Below are 15990 nucleotides of genomic sequence, written 5' to 3'. Positions count from 1 at the left end.
GCACTTAGGATGGAAGAATCCAATGCACCGCTACAGACTAGGGACCGAATGGCTCGGCAGCAGTTCTGCGGAAAAGGACCTAGGGGTGACAGTGGACGAGAAGCTGGATATGAGTCAGCAGTGTGCCCTTGTTGCCAAGAAGGCCAATGGCATTTTGGGTTGTATAAGTAGGGGCATAGCGAGCAGATCGAGGGACGTGATCGTTCCCCTCTATTCGACACTGGTGAGGCCTCATCTGGAGTACTGTGTCCAGTTTTGGGCCCCACACTACAGGAAGGATGTGGATAAATTGGAAAGAGTACAACGAAGGGCAACGAAAATGATTAGGGGTCTAGAGCACATGACTTATGAGGAGAGGCTGAGGGAGCTGGGATTGTTTAGTCTGCAGAAGAGAAGAATGAGGGGGGATTTGATAGCTGCTTTCAACTACCTGAAAGGGGGTTTCAAAGAGGATGGCTCTAGACTGTTCTCAATGGTAGCAGATGACAGAACGAGGAGTAATGGTCTCAAGTTGCAATGGGGGAGGTTTAGATTGGATATTAGGAAAAACTTTTTCACTAAGAGGGTGGTGAAACACTGGAATGCGTTACCTAGGGAGGTGGTAGAATCTCCTTCCTTAGAGGTTTTTAAGGTCAGGCTTGACAAAGCCCTAGCTGGGATGATTTAACTGGGACTTGGTCCTGCTTTGAGCAGGGGGTTGGACTAGATGACCTTCTGGGGTCCCTTCCAACCCTGATATTCTATGATTCTATGATTCTATGATCTTTTAAGCTCTCCTGTGATTTTAAAATCAAACCAAACCCTGAGTAAATCTCTCTATTTTACAGCTACCTACATCCTTATTAGCATCACACTTTATAGGTTGTTTTATTTCTAAAGTAAAACTCAGAAATGAAGTTGTGTTGTGGAATGAAATTTTCATGGTACATTTCCGAGAATAGTTGATCGTTCATTTGGGCTCCAAGCTTTTTTATTTTTTCCCCTCTTCCAAACTCTCTCTCTGACATCAGCCTGAATCCTGTGTTTATCTTTAACTGTATTATCTGAAAAGCCACTTAACAAATTAGATTTTTGTTTCTTTAGCAAGGTTTATAAAACAGAAGCATATAGTAAAGTGAATAAAATACAGCAAAGCTTAAACATGCTTTTGTTGGCTTCAGTTAATTCAATTAGCTTTGTTTTTTTCTCTAGAGTTATGGGTTTTTTCTAAGATGATGATACTGAGTTACTGAACGATTAGTGTGGTTTTTTACATGTTGCTTAAAGCCATTTTCTGATTGTTTAGCACCAATCTACCATCTACTCCCAGTAGTGTGTAACTTGTACCTTCTAACCCAAGGAAATCATTATCCCTGTTTTGATGAATGGAAGAAAAGTTAATGGGGGACAAAATAAAATTGTCATTCCTTTCCTCACCTTAAATTCATATTTAAATGTATTTTTAGAACATCATCCTGCTTTACATTGCTGTGGTTTGTAAGCAAGGTTATCCATTCTTTTTCTGTTTAAGGTGTGAAACTGGTGGAGTTATTTTTAAGATTTGATTAACTTTTTATCCATATTTTAAAGTGTTTTGCAATACAAGCACCTCCCACCAGCACTCCTGAATATAATCTCCATTGTAGTAAAACACATCTCCAAGCCACCATCTAGAACAGGGTACTCACAAAGTTTTCATAGTGTGAACCACATCTTAAATAAAGAGATTATCTCACAGATCATCTCCCTCCTACCATCACGTAACATTCCTTTGGCAGTTACATCAGTTACTTACATAGAAAAATAATATTGAGAAAGTTTATTGTAATTTTCAGTCTTTTAGTGTAACAAGAGTATTATCCTTTTTTTTTTTTTTTTAAATCAGTCTTCTGATTTAAATTTAAATCAGCTCATTAAAGTAACTGAAAAACAGTATCTTCAAACAAAGAGGCATTTGTTAGCCAAAAGAAACATAGTGTCTATAAAATGGATTAATAAAACAGCTGAGTTCTGTATGTGTATTTCTTTAAAGCTTCACCTCTCTATCCAGAGGTCAGTTAGATCCAGTGTATTCCCATCTCTTGTTGGGAAAGCTAGCCTACTTATTGCAGTTCATATGTCTGTCTACTAGAGACCCATCTCTTGCCACTGTTGCTGACAGCCCATTCAACCTATCTTCTTTAAGGTTTAGGATTTTCTTTGATCCTGGGCTTTCGGCCTGGGGAAGAGTAAACCATGTCAGCCTAATGGGAACTGGGCACAGCATTCTCCAATTAACCCTTCTTCCCTGAAGAACTTGAATAGGCAAAACACAAAGGAAGGGGAGTAGGAAGTATTAGCCCCATTTTATGAATAGGGAACTGAGGTAGAGAGAAATTGTGACTTGCCAAGGTCACACCCATCTATGGCAAAGCAAGGTATTAAGTCTAGATTTCCTGAGTCTCAATCCAGTCACGTGACATCGCTTCCCATGTTAACCTTAATTTTCTTCCCGTGTGTGTGTATATATACACAATATCTTTCATTTCATGATCTCTCTGTGTACTTCCAGTGCAATTGTTTAAAAAAGCACTCTGAGTTGGCTTTAACTACATGACTGGTTTCAGAGCAGCAGCCGTGTTAGTCTGTATTCACAAAAAGAAAAGGAGTACTTGTGGCACCTTTAAAGACTAACAGATTTATTTGAGATGAAGTGAGTTGTAGCTCATGAAAGCTTATGCTCAGATAAATTTGTTAGTCTCTAAGGTGCCATAAGTACTCCTTTTCTTTTTACATTATTACTGAGGTCAGTGAAATCTTACCATTGACTTCAGTGGGAGCAGAGTTAGGTCAGTGCTGAGTTGTTTTTTGTTGAAAATTCAGGCACATTATTTTTAGTTTTTATATATATATACACACACATACATTACATTATTTTAGCTGAGTCTGTATATTGGTACTTGGCTTTTTTAAAATGTCCTTCTCGCTCAGCTGAATAGGTAATGACACACTACATTCTCCAGCAGGATAGATTCAAAGTGTATTCTCAATGTCATTGGAAGTCATTCATCTTTTTAATTATTTATTTATTTTTTAGAGAAAAAAGGGAAATTATATATTGAAAACCATCTTTTGAAAAGATTTGGGTAATGAGCTCTTCTTGCCAGCTTAGAAACACATCAAAGTAATTTAATATTTCACACAAATGATTTGTACACATTCTTACAGCATTTTTGTATTATCTTTTATGTTGGATCTGGCACATAAAGTGTCATTTGTTAAAGTGAGCTATCAAATTAAAAATTAATGGAAAGAAAAATTGAGAGCTCAGAACTTTTTGTTATTTTCATCCTACTTTTGATATTAGAGACATTGCATTTGTGTTCTGAGGGATTTAGGTACTATCTTACAAAACTTCAGAGTAGTCTGCAGATCCATTTTGGTTTGGCAGTGCAGATTTTCCCCCTTATTTTTAGTTGTCTGGATTAGGATGTTTTTTTTTTTTTTTTTTTTCAAGGGTGGTTGAGCAGTAGGATTTTATTTAGATCTGAAAAGAACATTTGAATGGAAATGAGTGAAAGAGAGTGGGGTGAAAACAAATAAATGCAGCTTCTACTGAAGAGAGATTCACATTTTACAGTTATGTATAAACATTTGCCCACTCCATTGTTCTGTGGCCCATCCTCTTCTCCCATCCCTGCTAGCTAACTTCACCTACTGTTACAAGATCATGTACCTTGAATAATTTGGTACATTATGTCAAAGAATAATATGGTTGGCATCCTCTCTCGTGACTAATCATACCATTTTAGCAGTATAGTTATTCTTTTGGATACATAATATAGAATGATAATTTGAAGTTATTCCTAAACTCAGGACTCTATTCCAAAAGGAGAATTTGAAACACAGAAGTCCTTTGTTTTATTTTAATATATGGTACTTCCACTATTTTAGGTTTTTTAATAGCAGTGCGTGCATTAGTAAATCATTTTATGCATTTCTTGGTTGTTTGAACTCATTCATTGTCAAACCAATGTCTAGGGTATGTTGTTATAAACTAAAATAAATAATTTCAAATATGTATACTTCAGTTGATCAGGACTAAGAGAACATGTCATCAATGTATACTGTAAATAAAAACTTGAAGTAATAAAAGGAATTTTTTTGAATTCATGAAATATTTAGTGTGGTGTTCCTAATAAGTCACTTTTTCAGCCTAATAAGGCCAAGTACTTGGAAGCAAAGTAGGTTTAAAATGAAATGAATATTTTTAACATTAACTTCAAGTTTGGCTAGTTGTTGCTTCTTTCTTTTGACAGACATGCAGTGGCTGTGGAATCAAGATGCTTCTCGAGATTTATTACTTGCAGTTCATCCACCAAACTACATTGTACTGTGGAATGCAGATACAGGCACTAAACTTTGGAAGAAGAGTTATGCAGAAAACATCCTTTCTTTTTCATTTGACCCCTTTGATCCTTCACATTTAACTTGTAAGCTTGTTATACAAAAGGAATTTCTTATTTTTATGATGTTTGTTTTGTGCTGACAGTATACTTGGTATAGTAGAAAATACAGGTAGTTTAGAAGAAGTTTAGAATCTGTGGTTTCAGAGTAGCAGCTGTGTTAGTCTGTATCCACAAAAAGAAAAGGAATACTTGTGACACCTTAAAGACTAACAAATTTATTTGAGCATAAGCTTTCGTGAGCTATAGTCCCTTGGCCCGGAGCAGTGAACTGTGGCCGCTGGGAGCCGCGATTGGCCGAAACTGCGGATGCGGCAGGTAAACAAACCAGCCCGGCCTGCCAGGGGCTTTCCCTGCACAAGTGGCGGAACAAGTTTGGGAACCACTGCCATAGACGTTTGTCTAGTATCATTACTTACTAACTCACAAGCATTGTGTAAGTGAATCTGAAGAGGATTTGATTGTGTGGGTGGTGACTTGGCATATTAGGAGGTCATTCCATATGTATGCTACTTAACTGTGTATGAGAAAGGAACCAGTGTTGAGGTTGTGAGATAAAGGATCCAGCATTGTTCCTGAATTTGGAAACAATAGCCTTAAGCAGTAATTGAATTACTTCAAGAAAGGCTGAAGAGCAAGAGTGATCCTAATGTCAGAGCCTTGTGGGATCCCTTCTGAAAGTGAGGTGGGGTGATGGGGAAGAAGGCCCACTAGAAGAGCTGCTGAGGGACTGACTAGAGAAGTAGAAGGAAACCAGGAATGAATGGGGCCTTGGAAAGGAGGGTTTTCAAGAAGGGGAGTATCTGATCAGCAGTGTCAAAAGCAGCCAAGATATCAAAGGAGATAAAGTATAGATCTGTGCACAATTTAGTTGAAATAGCAAAAAAAAATGAAATTACCCTTTCCATTTCTGAATTTAGCTCCATCACTACTCTTTTCTCCATAATGAGATTGGGTACAGTTTCTGCATTTTTCTTGCTTCCCTCCATGCAAATCAAACTGAAGGAAGGCGCTATTGGGTGTATCTATGTATACATACATAATATAAAATTATGGAGATGTTCATCATGGCTTCATAGTTAAGGCTGAGTTGGGTTATGCAATCATGTAAATGTAATAATTAGAGGTTCTGAGAGAACAGTTCTGCGTGAGAATGGCAATGGGGACTTATTCTTGTGGGTAACCCTGCTTTCCTTTTGCATTGTAAAACTTAATGAGGAATAGTTGATGACTGAAAATCAGCGTACGGAACTAATGTAAAAGGACAAACAAGAACTTTCTGCCAATAATCTGTACAGTATTTTGTAATATACGGACTTAATTTTGAAAAACTGAGTTTTGTGGCCTCTAATGAATTGTAATGGACCATTTGCTGCTCTTTCACTAGAAGATTCCTGTTAGCTAGAATTATGAATTTCCCAGCCAGTTCAATATTATTAAAACTATTATAATTTTTCTGCCCAAAAGCTATATTAAAAATAAAACACCATAAGAACATTGCACATCATAGTTTGCTATAATAAAAAAAATTTTTTTCTTGGTACAGTGCTCACCAGTGAGGGCATTGTGTTCATCTCAGACTTCTCTCCTTCCAAGGCTCCTGCCAGCTCAGGGAAAAAAGTTTACATCTCCAGTCCACATTCTAGTCCTTCTCATAACAAGCTGGTTGCTGCTACAGGGGCCAAAAAGGCCCTTGATAAAGTCAAAATTTTAATCACTAATGAAAAACCAAGGTAAGTTGCAAGTGTTTCTTCTGTCCTCACAGAACTTTTTCTCTGGAACGATATATGTCATATTTTAAATCCTGTAAATACTAGTTGGATTGATTTATGATATAATATTTGCTAAAAAATCTTTGAGGGACAGGGAAATTGCAGAATTATTTTTTTTCTCTATGTCCTAGTATCTCTAATCTTCTCCACTGTAGAAGTGAAACTAAAGGGCATCTGGCCCTGTGATTATGAAATGTGAAGAACCTGATGTCAGGCATCTACTTTTATTAAATCCTGCAGGCATCTGTTTCCTTTTAATTTTGATTCCCTGGATAAGGTTTAATTGAACCCCTTTTTAGTAATTATTTCTGATTGTTGAAGGGAAGAGAGGGAATTTTTAAACAGTAGATACATTCTAAAAAGTTTGCGAACAAAGAGCACTTTCCCATTCAACAAATCTGCTCTCTGTGTGGTTTTGGAGTCATGTGCTTACCTTCTGGACAAATAAGTTTTGCTAATTCCCACCCTATTCTTACAGGTCCAATAGTCCTGAAAGATGGAGTTGGATTTTATTCCTTCTCCTGCATCATCAGCTGAATTGTTAAATATATCCCAATTGAAGGGCCCAATTTTGTCCTAATTTACAACTGTAGAAATCTGTTGTCTTCAGTGGCATCAAATGGCATAGTAAAGGTCTGCATTCTGATGAATAGTGATGTTGAAGAAACAGAAAAGAACACAGCTTAACTTTCAGATCTCAGCTGAGTTTGTAAGCCTGGTAGATAGGAACAAATCTTTTTATTTCTAAGGTGAGCAAATGAGCAAAATGATATAGAAAACATTGAGACAATGAATACTGAACCTCAATGCCATTTTTTGAGTAACTTTTCCTTAATAAATTGCACTTTGTTTCAGCATTTGAGCAAAAATTACTCAAATCAGTATTGGAATTTACCACATAGTAAATAGATTGCACTTTATTAGTGATCTGCTAGCCCTAATAAGTACAACTGCTTGGCTTTATCTGCATTCCTTCAAGGAACTTGCTCAAAGGGTGCACATAATGTATGATTATTTTTCAAATATCTAATAATTTTTAGTATTAGTATTTTTAATAATTGTCAGTATCTTCTGAAATGAGGCAGTCTCAGTTTTTAAATATATTTCTTCAAATTTTGGAAGATATGTACCTAGTTATGTGCATTTCTTAATTTTGGGTTGTAAAATCTGATGAGGATTGCATTGTACTCATTCTAAAACTGAAGTATAATGCATTTAAGAAAATACCAATTATTCATACCTTTTCCTGTCTCCAGTTTGCCAGGAGACTGTACCTAATCCTCTTTAAAGATTTAACTGTGAATAATGCTTCTGTTACCTCCAGCTTAATGTGAGGTGTAACTGTCCAAGTTAAAGCCACATTGACTCACCTGCTTTCTGAGTAAGAAAAACAGTGGCAAGCATATCATACCCATTTTCCCTATTTCGTTTGAGGTTCTAGTCCCAGTGTGTAAAACCTTAAAGATTATTCTTGAAATCTGTAAAGACTATCTGAGATTACCTCTCCAATCCCACTCAGAGTATTGTCTACACAGGCACGGGTGTATAGAGTACATGTAGCTACATGCCACAGTGAAAAACTGGCTGCATCCAAACTGCAGTGATAGTTACATGTGGTAGGGAAAAGCTTTCCCCCATCTGGAGCCTTTCCCTGCTTCTGGAGTCTTTCACTGAGGCTGGGAATGGCTCCAGCAGCAGGATACTACACTGCTAGGAACAGCAGTGTAGATGAGGCAGGCACTACTTGGGTGTTTAGGGAGCTATGCACAGCACATACCCTAAGGTTCTGATGTGTCTTTACTCACCTGAGCAATGCCTCATCATCCACACTGCTCTTTTTACTCAGGCTGGGGGGACATGTAGTGTCTGTACTCTACATGCCACCATAGTGTGGACAGAGCCTTAGAATCTCTGTGTCAAGCATATTATGGCAGGGGTAGATGGCATAGTGTGCTAAGTGGGTGATCTATGACAATTGAACAATTTATTAAAGGAGATTAGCATCAGTCCAAGTCTAACTATTTTCAAACCAAGCCCCACTTTTTTGGAAAAGTCTTCCTTTAATAATGAAGGCTGAGAAGGGCCTGATATCATTTCCCATGGAATATGGGATGGGGGGGGGCGAGTATTAGAGGAAAATCAGAAAACCCTAAATAATAGCAGCAGTAAAGAGAAACATTAATTTTGTGTTTAAGAGTAACTCTTAATTTCTTTTTATCCTGCACCTAGCAATTAACGATAGATGATTTATAAATAAATAAATAACATAAATAAATAACATAAATAAAATCAGAATTTAAACCTGTATGTTAAATTTCAGTATTTTAAAAGCTAAAATTATTTCATTTTAAGTTATTCTAGAAATCAGCTAACTTCCATTTTTGTTATGTTTTTTTTTCTTTTTGTACTTTTTTACCTTCCAATCTGCCGTGATTGTGTGAACAAACTAATCAGACTGTATTGTCAATCAGCGCTTAACACCAAATTTTAGTGCAGATTAAAAATGTGGACTTCATTTTAATAAGCTGTTTAAATTGCAAATAGAACAGAAGACATAATGACATCTTATTTTGTAATCGTTTAAGTAATTGTGGTCTTTATACTTTTAAGTTAAAGTGTGTAACATTCTCTTTATATTATTCTATCATGATGTGCTTGTTCTGCATCAGATAGAATACTTGATTTAAAAAAAAATCAAGGAGAGTGAATGTGCTGCTGCAACGTGTGCGTGTGTGTGTATCTATCTGTCTATCTAGATATACACGCACAGGTATAGTAACAGTACATTAACAAAGGCGGAATTTTTTTCTGTGTTCTTCTGAATTCGTTCTTAAACTTCATGTTTGCCAGTTACCTTCACACCCAAAACAATATAAATAGTCAAAGGGAATGAGAGAACAAAAAGTAAGTAGCACAGCAGTGATTGGTTTGGATTTGTTTTAGTTGTCCTTTAGTTATGAAGGGGGAGTAAGTTGTGTGGGTTGGACAATAGCATGAGGAGTTTACATGAGATACTGATGCCCTTTATGACTCTATCACAGATTTAGACTAATTATTAGATTAAATGTATAGTCTCAAGAATGTCCTTTAACAACCCCTCTCTTCTTTAGATACATTGCATTTGACTGTTAATGGTGTAGTCAGCAACATGCTGAAATAACATTTGTGCATTCTCAACTTCTTTCTTTCAACTTTAACATACTTTCTGGCAGTGAGGCTAGTTTTAGTTAATTACAAAATAAAAAATTATGCAGAGTGATATGCAAATTGCAGTGAGCCTCATGAGTGAGGCTGATTTCTCATGAATACCAATAGATGCTTCAACTGCTAACGCTATTCACAGTTGGACTGCCTTTCTCTTGAAATGTGAAACCATTACATAACATTTATTTCCCTAGCATCATAATCTTATTCATTTTCCAAGGCTTTTCCGTTTGACTTTAATTTACAGAGGTATATTTTGAATTGTGATGGATCAAATGGGGTATCTACAACTGTCTTAGCTGTTGAAGTGGGCAGTCCTTGGAAATTGGCCTTTGTGGCTGCATGCAAAGTATTACTATGCAGCTATTAATTGTATTCTGAGTTTGAAATATGCTAATATCAAAACCTCTTTAAAGCTGCTCCTGCTTTCTGAACTATGTAAAAACTGCTTAATAGATGTGCATTTGGTGTATTTCAGTGCTGAATCTGTAACACTGAATGAGTGTCTTCAGTTGTCATATCTACCTTCCAAAAGAAACTACATGTTATTACTCTATCCCAGAGAAATTTTGATTCTTGACCTTGAAGTGAACCAGACAGTAGGTGTAATAGCTATTGAAAGAACAGGCATACCTTTTGTACAGGTAACAAATCCAGTTTGTTTCTGCCTACGCTTATTTAATTTAACATTCTTTGCAATTAATACCAGTCCTTCCTGAATTCTATTTACAAACATTTATTGATTTTTATAAATATCAAATATATGATTCTTTCTTTCTAAAGTTATGTTTCCCGTGTGGCTGTCAAAGAGATGTTTAGGCTGGGGTTTTTAGTCTGTAAAACACAAGGAAAACTTTAAGAACCTTTGCTCTTCCCACTAAATTAATGTGTGCTAATATCTGAGAAATACTACTGAGCAACCATATATTCTGTACTGCATAACATTGTATCACGTAAATTATTTTACCATGTGCTATGAGGAAAAGCTGCTTTTACATCTATTGAAAGAAAATGTTTTAACATGTGACAATTCTGATTTTTCAGTTATAACCTATAAAGGAATCTTGAATTTAGAACTAGGGTCCCATGACACGTAGAATGGTTTGTTCAAACCATAGTATGATCACAAAATTGCCCCTTCCATCTCAGCAAGAACAGTTGTTGATCAGCCTGGCAGGGGATAGACTAGGTGGAGTAGGCTTGAGTGCTCCACAGCCTTTCTCTTCCACCCCAACCCCATTGCAAGTGAAGATTTGTCCTGGACAGGGGTAGAGAAGAGGTGCCTCTGCCACCCATTGGCCCTTGGAAGAGAGAGAGAGATGATTAGCTCTCCCATCCCTCCCATCTCCTTGCTGTATATAAAGCTTCACTGGCATGCATGCATAAGCCATTCTGTCCTGATTACTGCTGTGCTGTCCCTATTGGAAAAATGGAGGTATAATTTGAACTGCATTTCCAAGATTCTGTGCATCTGACCAAATCACCAGTTTTGGAATCAAGAAAGAATTTTTCCCTCAGGGGAGTTTACTTTCCCATAGCATCCTGGAGACCTGATTAGAGGCTAATAAGGAAAGGTATTTAAAAGCTGTAAGTTTAATAAGAGAAGTTGGTAAGATCACAACCTGTGCCCAGTGCAGATGGGAAGCTCAAAGAAATCAGCTCCCAAATGTAAACATGAATAAGCAAGCTGGGAGATGGATGTAGCTTTAGGAAGGAGGGGAGACCATATCTTCACAGTCTGAGGTACCTCTCCCCATTAAAATTAATAAAGTTGCAGTCTGCCAATTTAAAATCCATCTCTGCATCTGTTTCATTCTCCTGCATGCCCTGCTCAATTTTTTTTTTTTTAAATATGATGTAGTTTGGTTTCTGGAGATAAGTATGGAAACTGATTTTATTTGTTGTTTCTAAAACATGATTGTGAAAAATCATGAAGTTATGGTAACTTAGTTGCAATGGTTAAGTTTTGTTCTTGCTTACACCAGTGTAACTTGGAGCAGGGCCTAGGTCAGTAGCTTTAGGCAAGGTAAACTGGCTTTTTCATAAACTATCTCCACATTAATCTTTCCTATTTTTTGTGAATCCTTAGTCATTTAGTTTGTCTGATCAAGATTCCATTTGGAATACTGACATGCTGTTGAGATATTCATACAGCAGGGTCTAATCATTCAACATTTTCCAAATAGTTTACATTTGTGTGGGCAGGAAGAAAATGAAAAGATTGAAAACTGTGAATTATGTTCACTCTAAACTCATGTCAGTGTGAAAATATTTGCTAGTTCCATTTTAAAATGAATTTTTAAGTGCTTCCTGGGGAAGGGTGGGGAGGCTATTTGGGCTGGCTAGTTGGGCAAGAGTGGGAGAAGAGCATAGCTGTTAGAAGCAATGTGGCAGCCATAAGTTCCTCGCCCACTGACTGTTTCTTTTGATGAATAACAGACAGTGAAAAGAAATAAACTAAATAGGGAAAAAGCTGGCCCCGATGCTGCAGGCATTGTTTAATTAAGCTCACAGAGGCCTACTGCAAATCCAACCTTTTTGTGGTGGTATAAAAACTACCAGTGTGGAAACAATCCTGTGGAGAAAGGAAATTTCATTTTCTGTGTGTTTAGCTTTTTATAAACAAGGTGACGTGCACTTTTCTGAGCATCTGGCTTTGCTTGATTAGGTAGCTAAATCAAGTCTATGGTCTTATCGAAGCCTGTTTGTTCTTATGGAATCATGAATTCCTGGGACTAGAAAAAAAGTAGAGCTACAACAAATGTGAGTGCAATTGTGTATGTACATGTGGAAAGAATGCCCTCCCCCCAAAAAGAAAAACATAGAATTCCTCATAAGCCGACTGATTTCACCTGTGCCAGTATCATTTGAACCATCAATTGATTTTCCCAGTTTAGTTCCAAAGGTACTGATGATGCTATAAAAGAGAGGTTCTCAAAATGTGGTCTACACAGAACTGATTGTTCACATGACTTCTTATTTTCAACTGCTAAATTTATATTAAAAGGCATTCCAATTACTCCATTTGGATGATAGTTCCTGGTGCTTAAACTCTTGGAATTCTTAGGAATTGCAGACATTTCTGTGAATACCCAGCAGTTGTCTGGCTACTCATGAATAATATGTAATCCCAAATTACAAGGAACTGAGGCTTTATTCACAAATATTTGTAATATAATTATTCAGATAGCTCTAAAAATAAAGTTCTTATGCTGAATAATTTTATAACACGGTTTAAAAGAAAACCTATGCTGAAAATCTCATTGTTGAAATGCGGATTTTTTATATATTTTTTTTTAAACTAAAGACTGCCAATGAGTTTGCTTAAATGAGTTCCTGGACTTTTTGCACAGGGGACTGAAATCTCCATTACAGTGCTTTTTTACAGGTAATATAACTAGATAAATTGATTTAAGTAGTTCCTTAGTGATATGTTCTTTAGTAACTCCTTCAATATAAATGAGTGAGCACCTTCTGATGCATGTTAACATAAATTGCACACTATGTGATCTTGTGTTTAATCCAATGCTTTTTGACATCTGTTTATATAGGTAATTCCATGCTTTCAGCGTGATGGTTTGTTTTGCTTACACGAGAATGGTTGTATAACTTTAAGAGTTCGCAGATCTAACATTAGTATAACTGATACACCAAGTGAGGATCCAGGTGAGTTTGGTGCCAACAAATGATCAAAACTGAGTATGATGTCAGAATCAGCTCCTTTGGCCTAAATTTCAATTTATTTTTTTCAAATATAAGCACTTTTTCTGAAAAACATTAAAACCTGGGTCTTACAATAAATTGTATTTGCCTTTTTTTTTTGTGATGGTTGGTTATGAGTTTTCTTGTCTTTTTTTCCTTCAGATTAATTGAATTTCCACTGTTTTCTCCAACTTAATTCTAAATTCCCTTGGCTTTTAATGCAAGATAAGAGCCTGAATATCCTGAAAATCCTTTAATTGCTGAATAAATAATCTTTTTAAATTGTGAATCATCTTAATAATCAAATCTGTAGGGAAAGTCCCAATAAATGGTATTTAATTTGTTTTGCCATGTCTGTGGACAAAGCAAAAGATGCTTATGTTTCTAAATGCATTATTATGTGTATACACAAGTTTTTGGAAGCAATTTGCTCTGAAGAGTTTATTACAGTTTAATGTAAATTGGGGTCAACTAATATAGTACCATAATTCCAGTTCTAAGTTAATAAACTTCTTTCATTGGTTGTGTAACAGAATATTACTCAGTTAAATGTTTTAATTAAATTAAACAGGGAATAAAGGATATAAGCTAACTCTATATACACACTTAACGTTGTACATTTTAAAATCCGCGGGGAATAAGTGGTGTTTCTGAAAAAGTCTTTCGAGAAGCTTTTGTAGTTTGTGTCTTTTTAGTGAGCTGCTATTGGCATCACGTTCCTTTGTTCCAATTTTACAAGCATGTCAGAAATGTATTTTAGATTAGGCAGAGAGGAGGATGTCCCAAGGCAAATTGGCTTTTGAGTTAGCATATTTTAGAGATCTTATTTCATTATCTGCTTACTAATCTAGAGGACACCTTTCTTTCACTTATTTTGAAGAGAAGTTTTGGAAATAGAGAAGTCATGTTTATAACGTTTGAAAAATTTTGATGGAATTACCCATTTTCAAGGTCAAAGGATAGAATTTAAGACCACCCGTTGTATATGTTAGAAGTGAAAATGTGTTTAATTTCTAATTTTCTTTCATAAAAACTTGTTTTCCTATTAACATTCTGTAACTCTTAACAAAAAAGTAAATTGTTCTTCCCACTTAACCATATTACCCTCCAAGAATAGTATCCTGTTTTTGGGTCTGAATGTTATGTAGCTTATACTTGGTACATTGATATTACAGATCCAGATCCAGTTCAGGAGCTGATTTATGATTTACGAAGTCAGTCTGATGCAATCAGGGTGACAAAGACAGTTCGCCCATTCAGTATGGTGTGCTGCCCAGTGAATGAGAACTCTACTGCTCTCATAGTCAGTGATGGCAGGGTAATGATATGGGAACTGAAGTCTACCATTTCTGGCAGAAATTTACGTAACAGGTAATTGTATTATGTTTCAGTTACATTGTTGTTTAATTGTATTTACACGAAGCACTTAATCGCATTATGTGATGTGATATAAAGGTAACACTGGTTTCAGAGTAGCAGCCGTGTTAGTCTGTATTCGCAAAAAGAAAAGGAGTACTTGTGGCACCTTAGAGACTAACAAATTTATTAGAGCATAAGCTTTCGTGAGCTACAGCTCACTTCATCGGATGCATTTGGTGGAAAAAGCAGAGGAGAGATTTATATACACACACATACATACACATACACACACACACACACATACACATACACACACAGAGAGAGAGAACATGAAACAATGGGTTTATTATACACACTGTAAGGAGAGTGATCACTTAAGATAAGCCATCACCAGCAGCTGGGGGGGGAAAGGAGGAAAACCTTTCATGGTGACAGGCAATGTAGGCTAATTCCAGCAGTTAACAAGAATATCAGAGGAACAGTGGGGGGGGGGTGGGGTGGGAGGGAGAAATACCATGGGGAAATAGTTTTACTTTGTGTAATGACTCATCCATTCCCAGTCTCATTCAAGCCTAAGTTAATTGTATCCAGTTTGCAAATTAATTCCAATTCAGCAGTCTCTCCTTGGAGTCTGTTTTTGAAGCTTTTTTGTTGAAGGATAGCCACTCTTAGGTCTGTGATCGAGTGACCAGAGAGATTGAAGTGTTCTCCAACTGGTTTTTGAATGTTATAATTCTTGACGTCTGATTTGTGTCCATTCATTCTTTTATGTAGAGAGTGTCCAGTTTGGCCAATGTACATGGCAGAGGGGCATTGCTGGCACATGATGGCATATGTCACATTGGTAGATGCGCACGTCAAGAATTATAACATTCAAAAACCAGTTGGAGAACACTTCAATCTCTCTGGTCACTCGATCACAGACCTAAGAGTGGCTATCCTTCAACAAAAAAGCTTCAAAAACAGACTCCAAGGAGAGACTGCTGAATTGGAATTAATTTGCAAACTGGATACAATTAACTTAGGCTTGAATAGAGACTGGGAATGGATGAGTCATTACACAAAGTAAAACTATTTCCCCATGGTATTTCTCCCTCCCACCCCACCCCCCACTGTTCCTCTGATATTCTTGTTAACTGCTGGAATTAGCCTACCTTGCCTGTCACCATGAAAGGTTTTCCTCCTTCCCCCCCCCCCTGCTGCTGGTGATGGCTTATCTTAAGTGATCACTCTCCTTACAGTGTGTATGATAAACCCATTGTTTCATGTTCTCTCTGTGTGTGTGTGTGTGTGTATATAAATCTCTCCTCTGCTTTTTCCACCAAATGCATCCGATGAAGTGAGCTGTAGCTCACGAAAGCTTATGCTCTAATAAATGTGTTAGTCTCTAAGGTGCCACAAGTACTCCTTTTCTTTTTGCAAAGGTAACACTGAGTCATGCTTCTTGAAAATTTATGTGCAATAGGAGGATTAAAATAGTTATAATTAACTAAAGGGCTTTAGATTTCATATGTGTTTTGATGGATTTC

The 15990-nt window shown here is 36.6% G+C and overlaps 1 protein-coding gene across 5 annotated transcripts in view; it reads left to right on the top strand.

Annotated features, from left to right (window-relative positions):
- WDR11 (WD repeat domain 11) overlaps positions 1-15990 on the top strand; it is an 85979-nt gene that overhangs the window by 25439 nt on the left and 44550 nt on the right. For all 5 annotated transcript variants that reach the window (XR_006282580.1, XM_038409956.2, XM_038409957.2 and 2 more), the window contains exons 4-8: positions 4278-4451; positions 5971-6157; positions 9879-10044; positions 12952-13066; positions 14278-14473. Coding sequence is in view for 4 of the 5 variants with exons in the window: in XM_038409956.2 (XP_038265884.1) it covers positions 4278-4451; positions 5971-6157; positions 9879-10044; positions 12952-13066; positions 14278-14473 (838 nt within the window). In the remaining variant the exon portion in view is untranslated. The remainder of the gene's footprint in view (positions 1-4277; positions 4452-5970; positions 6158-9878; positions 10045-12951; positions 13067-14277; positions 14474-15990) is intronic.

Source organism: Dermochelys coriacea, chromosome 7, assembly GCF_009764565.3.
Source record: "Dermochelys coriacea isolate rDerCor1 chromosome 7, rDerCor1.pri.v4, whole genome shotgun sequence".
NCBI lineage: Eukaryota > Metazoa > Chordata > Testudines > Dermochelyidae > Dermochelys > Dermochelys coriacea.
Note: the sequence above shows the minus strand (reverse complement) of the source record. Positions and strands in the feature narration are given on the sequence as shown.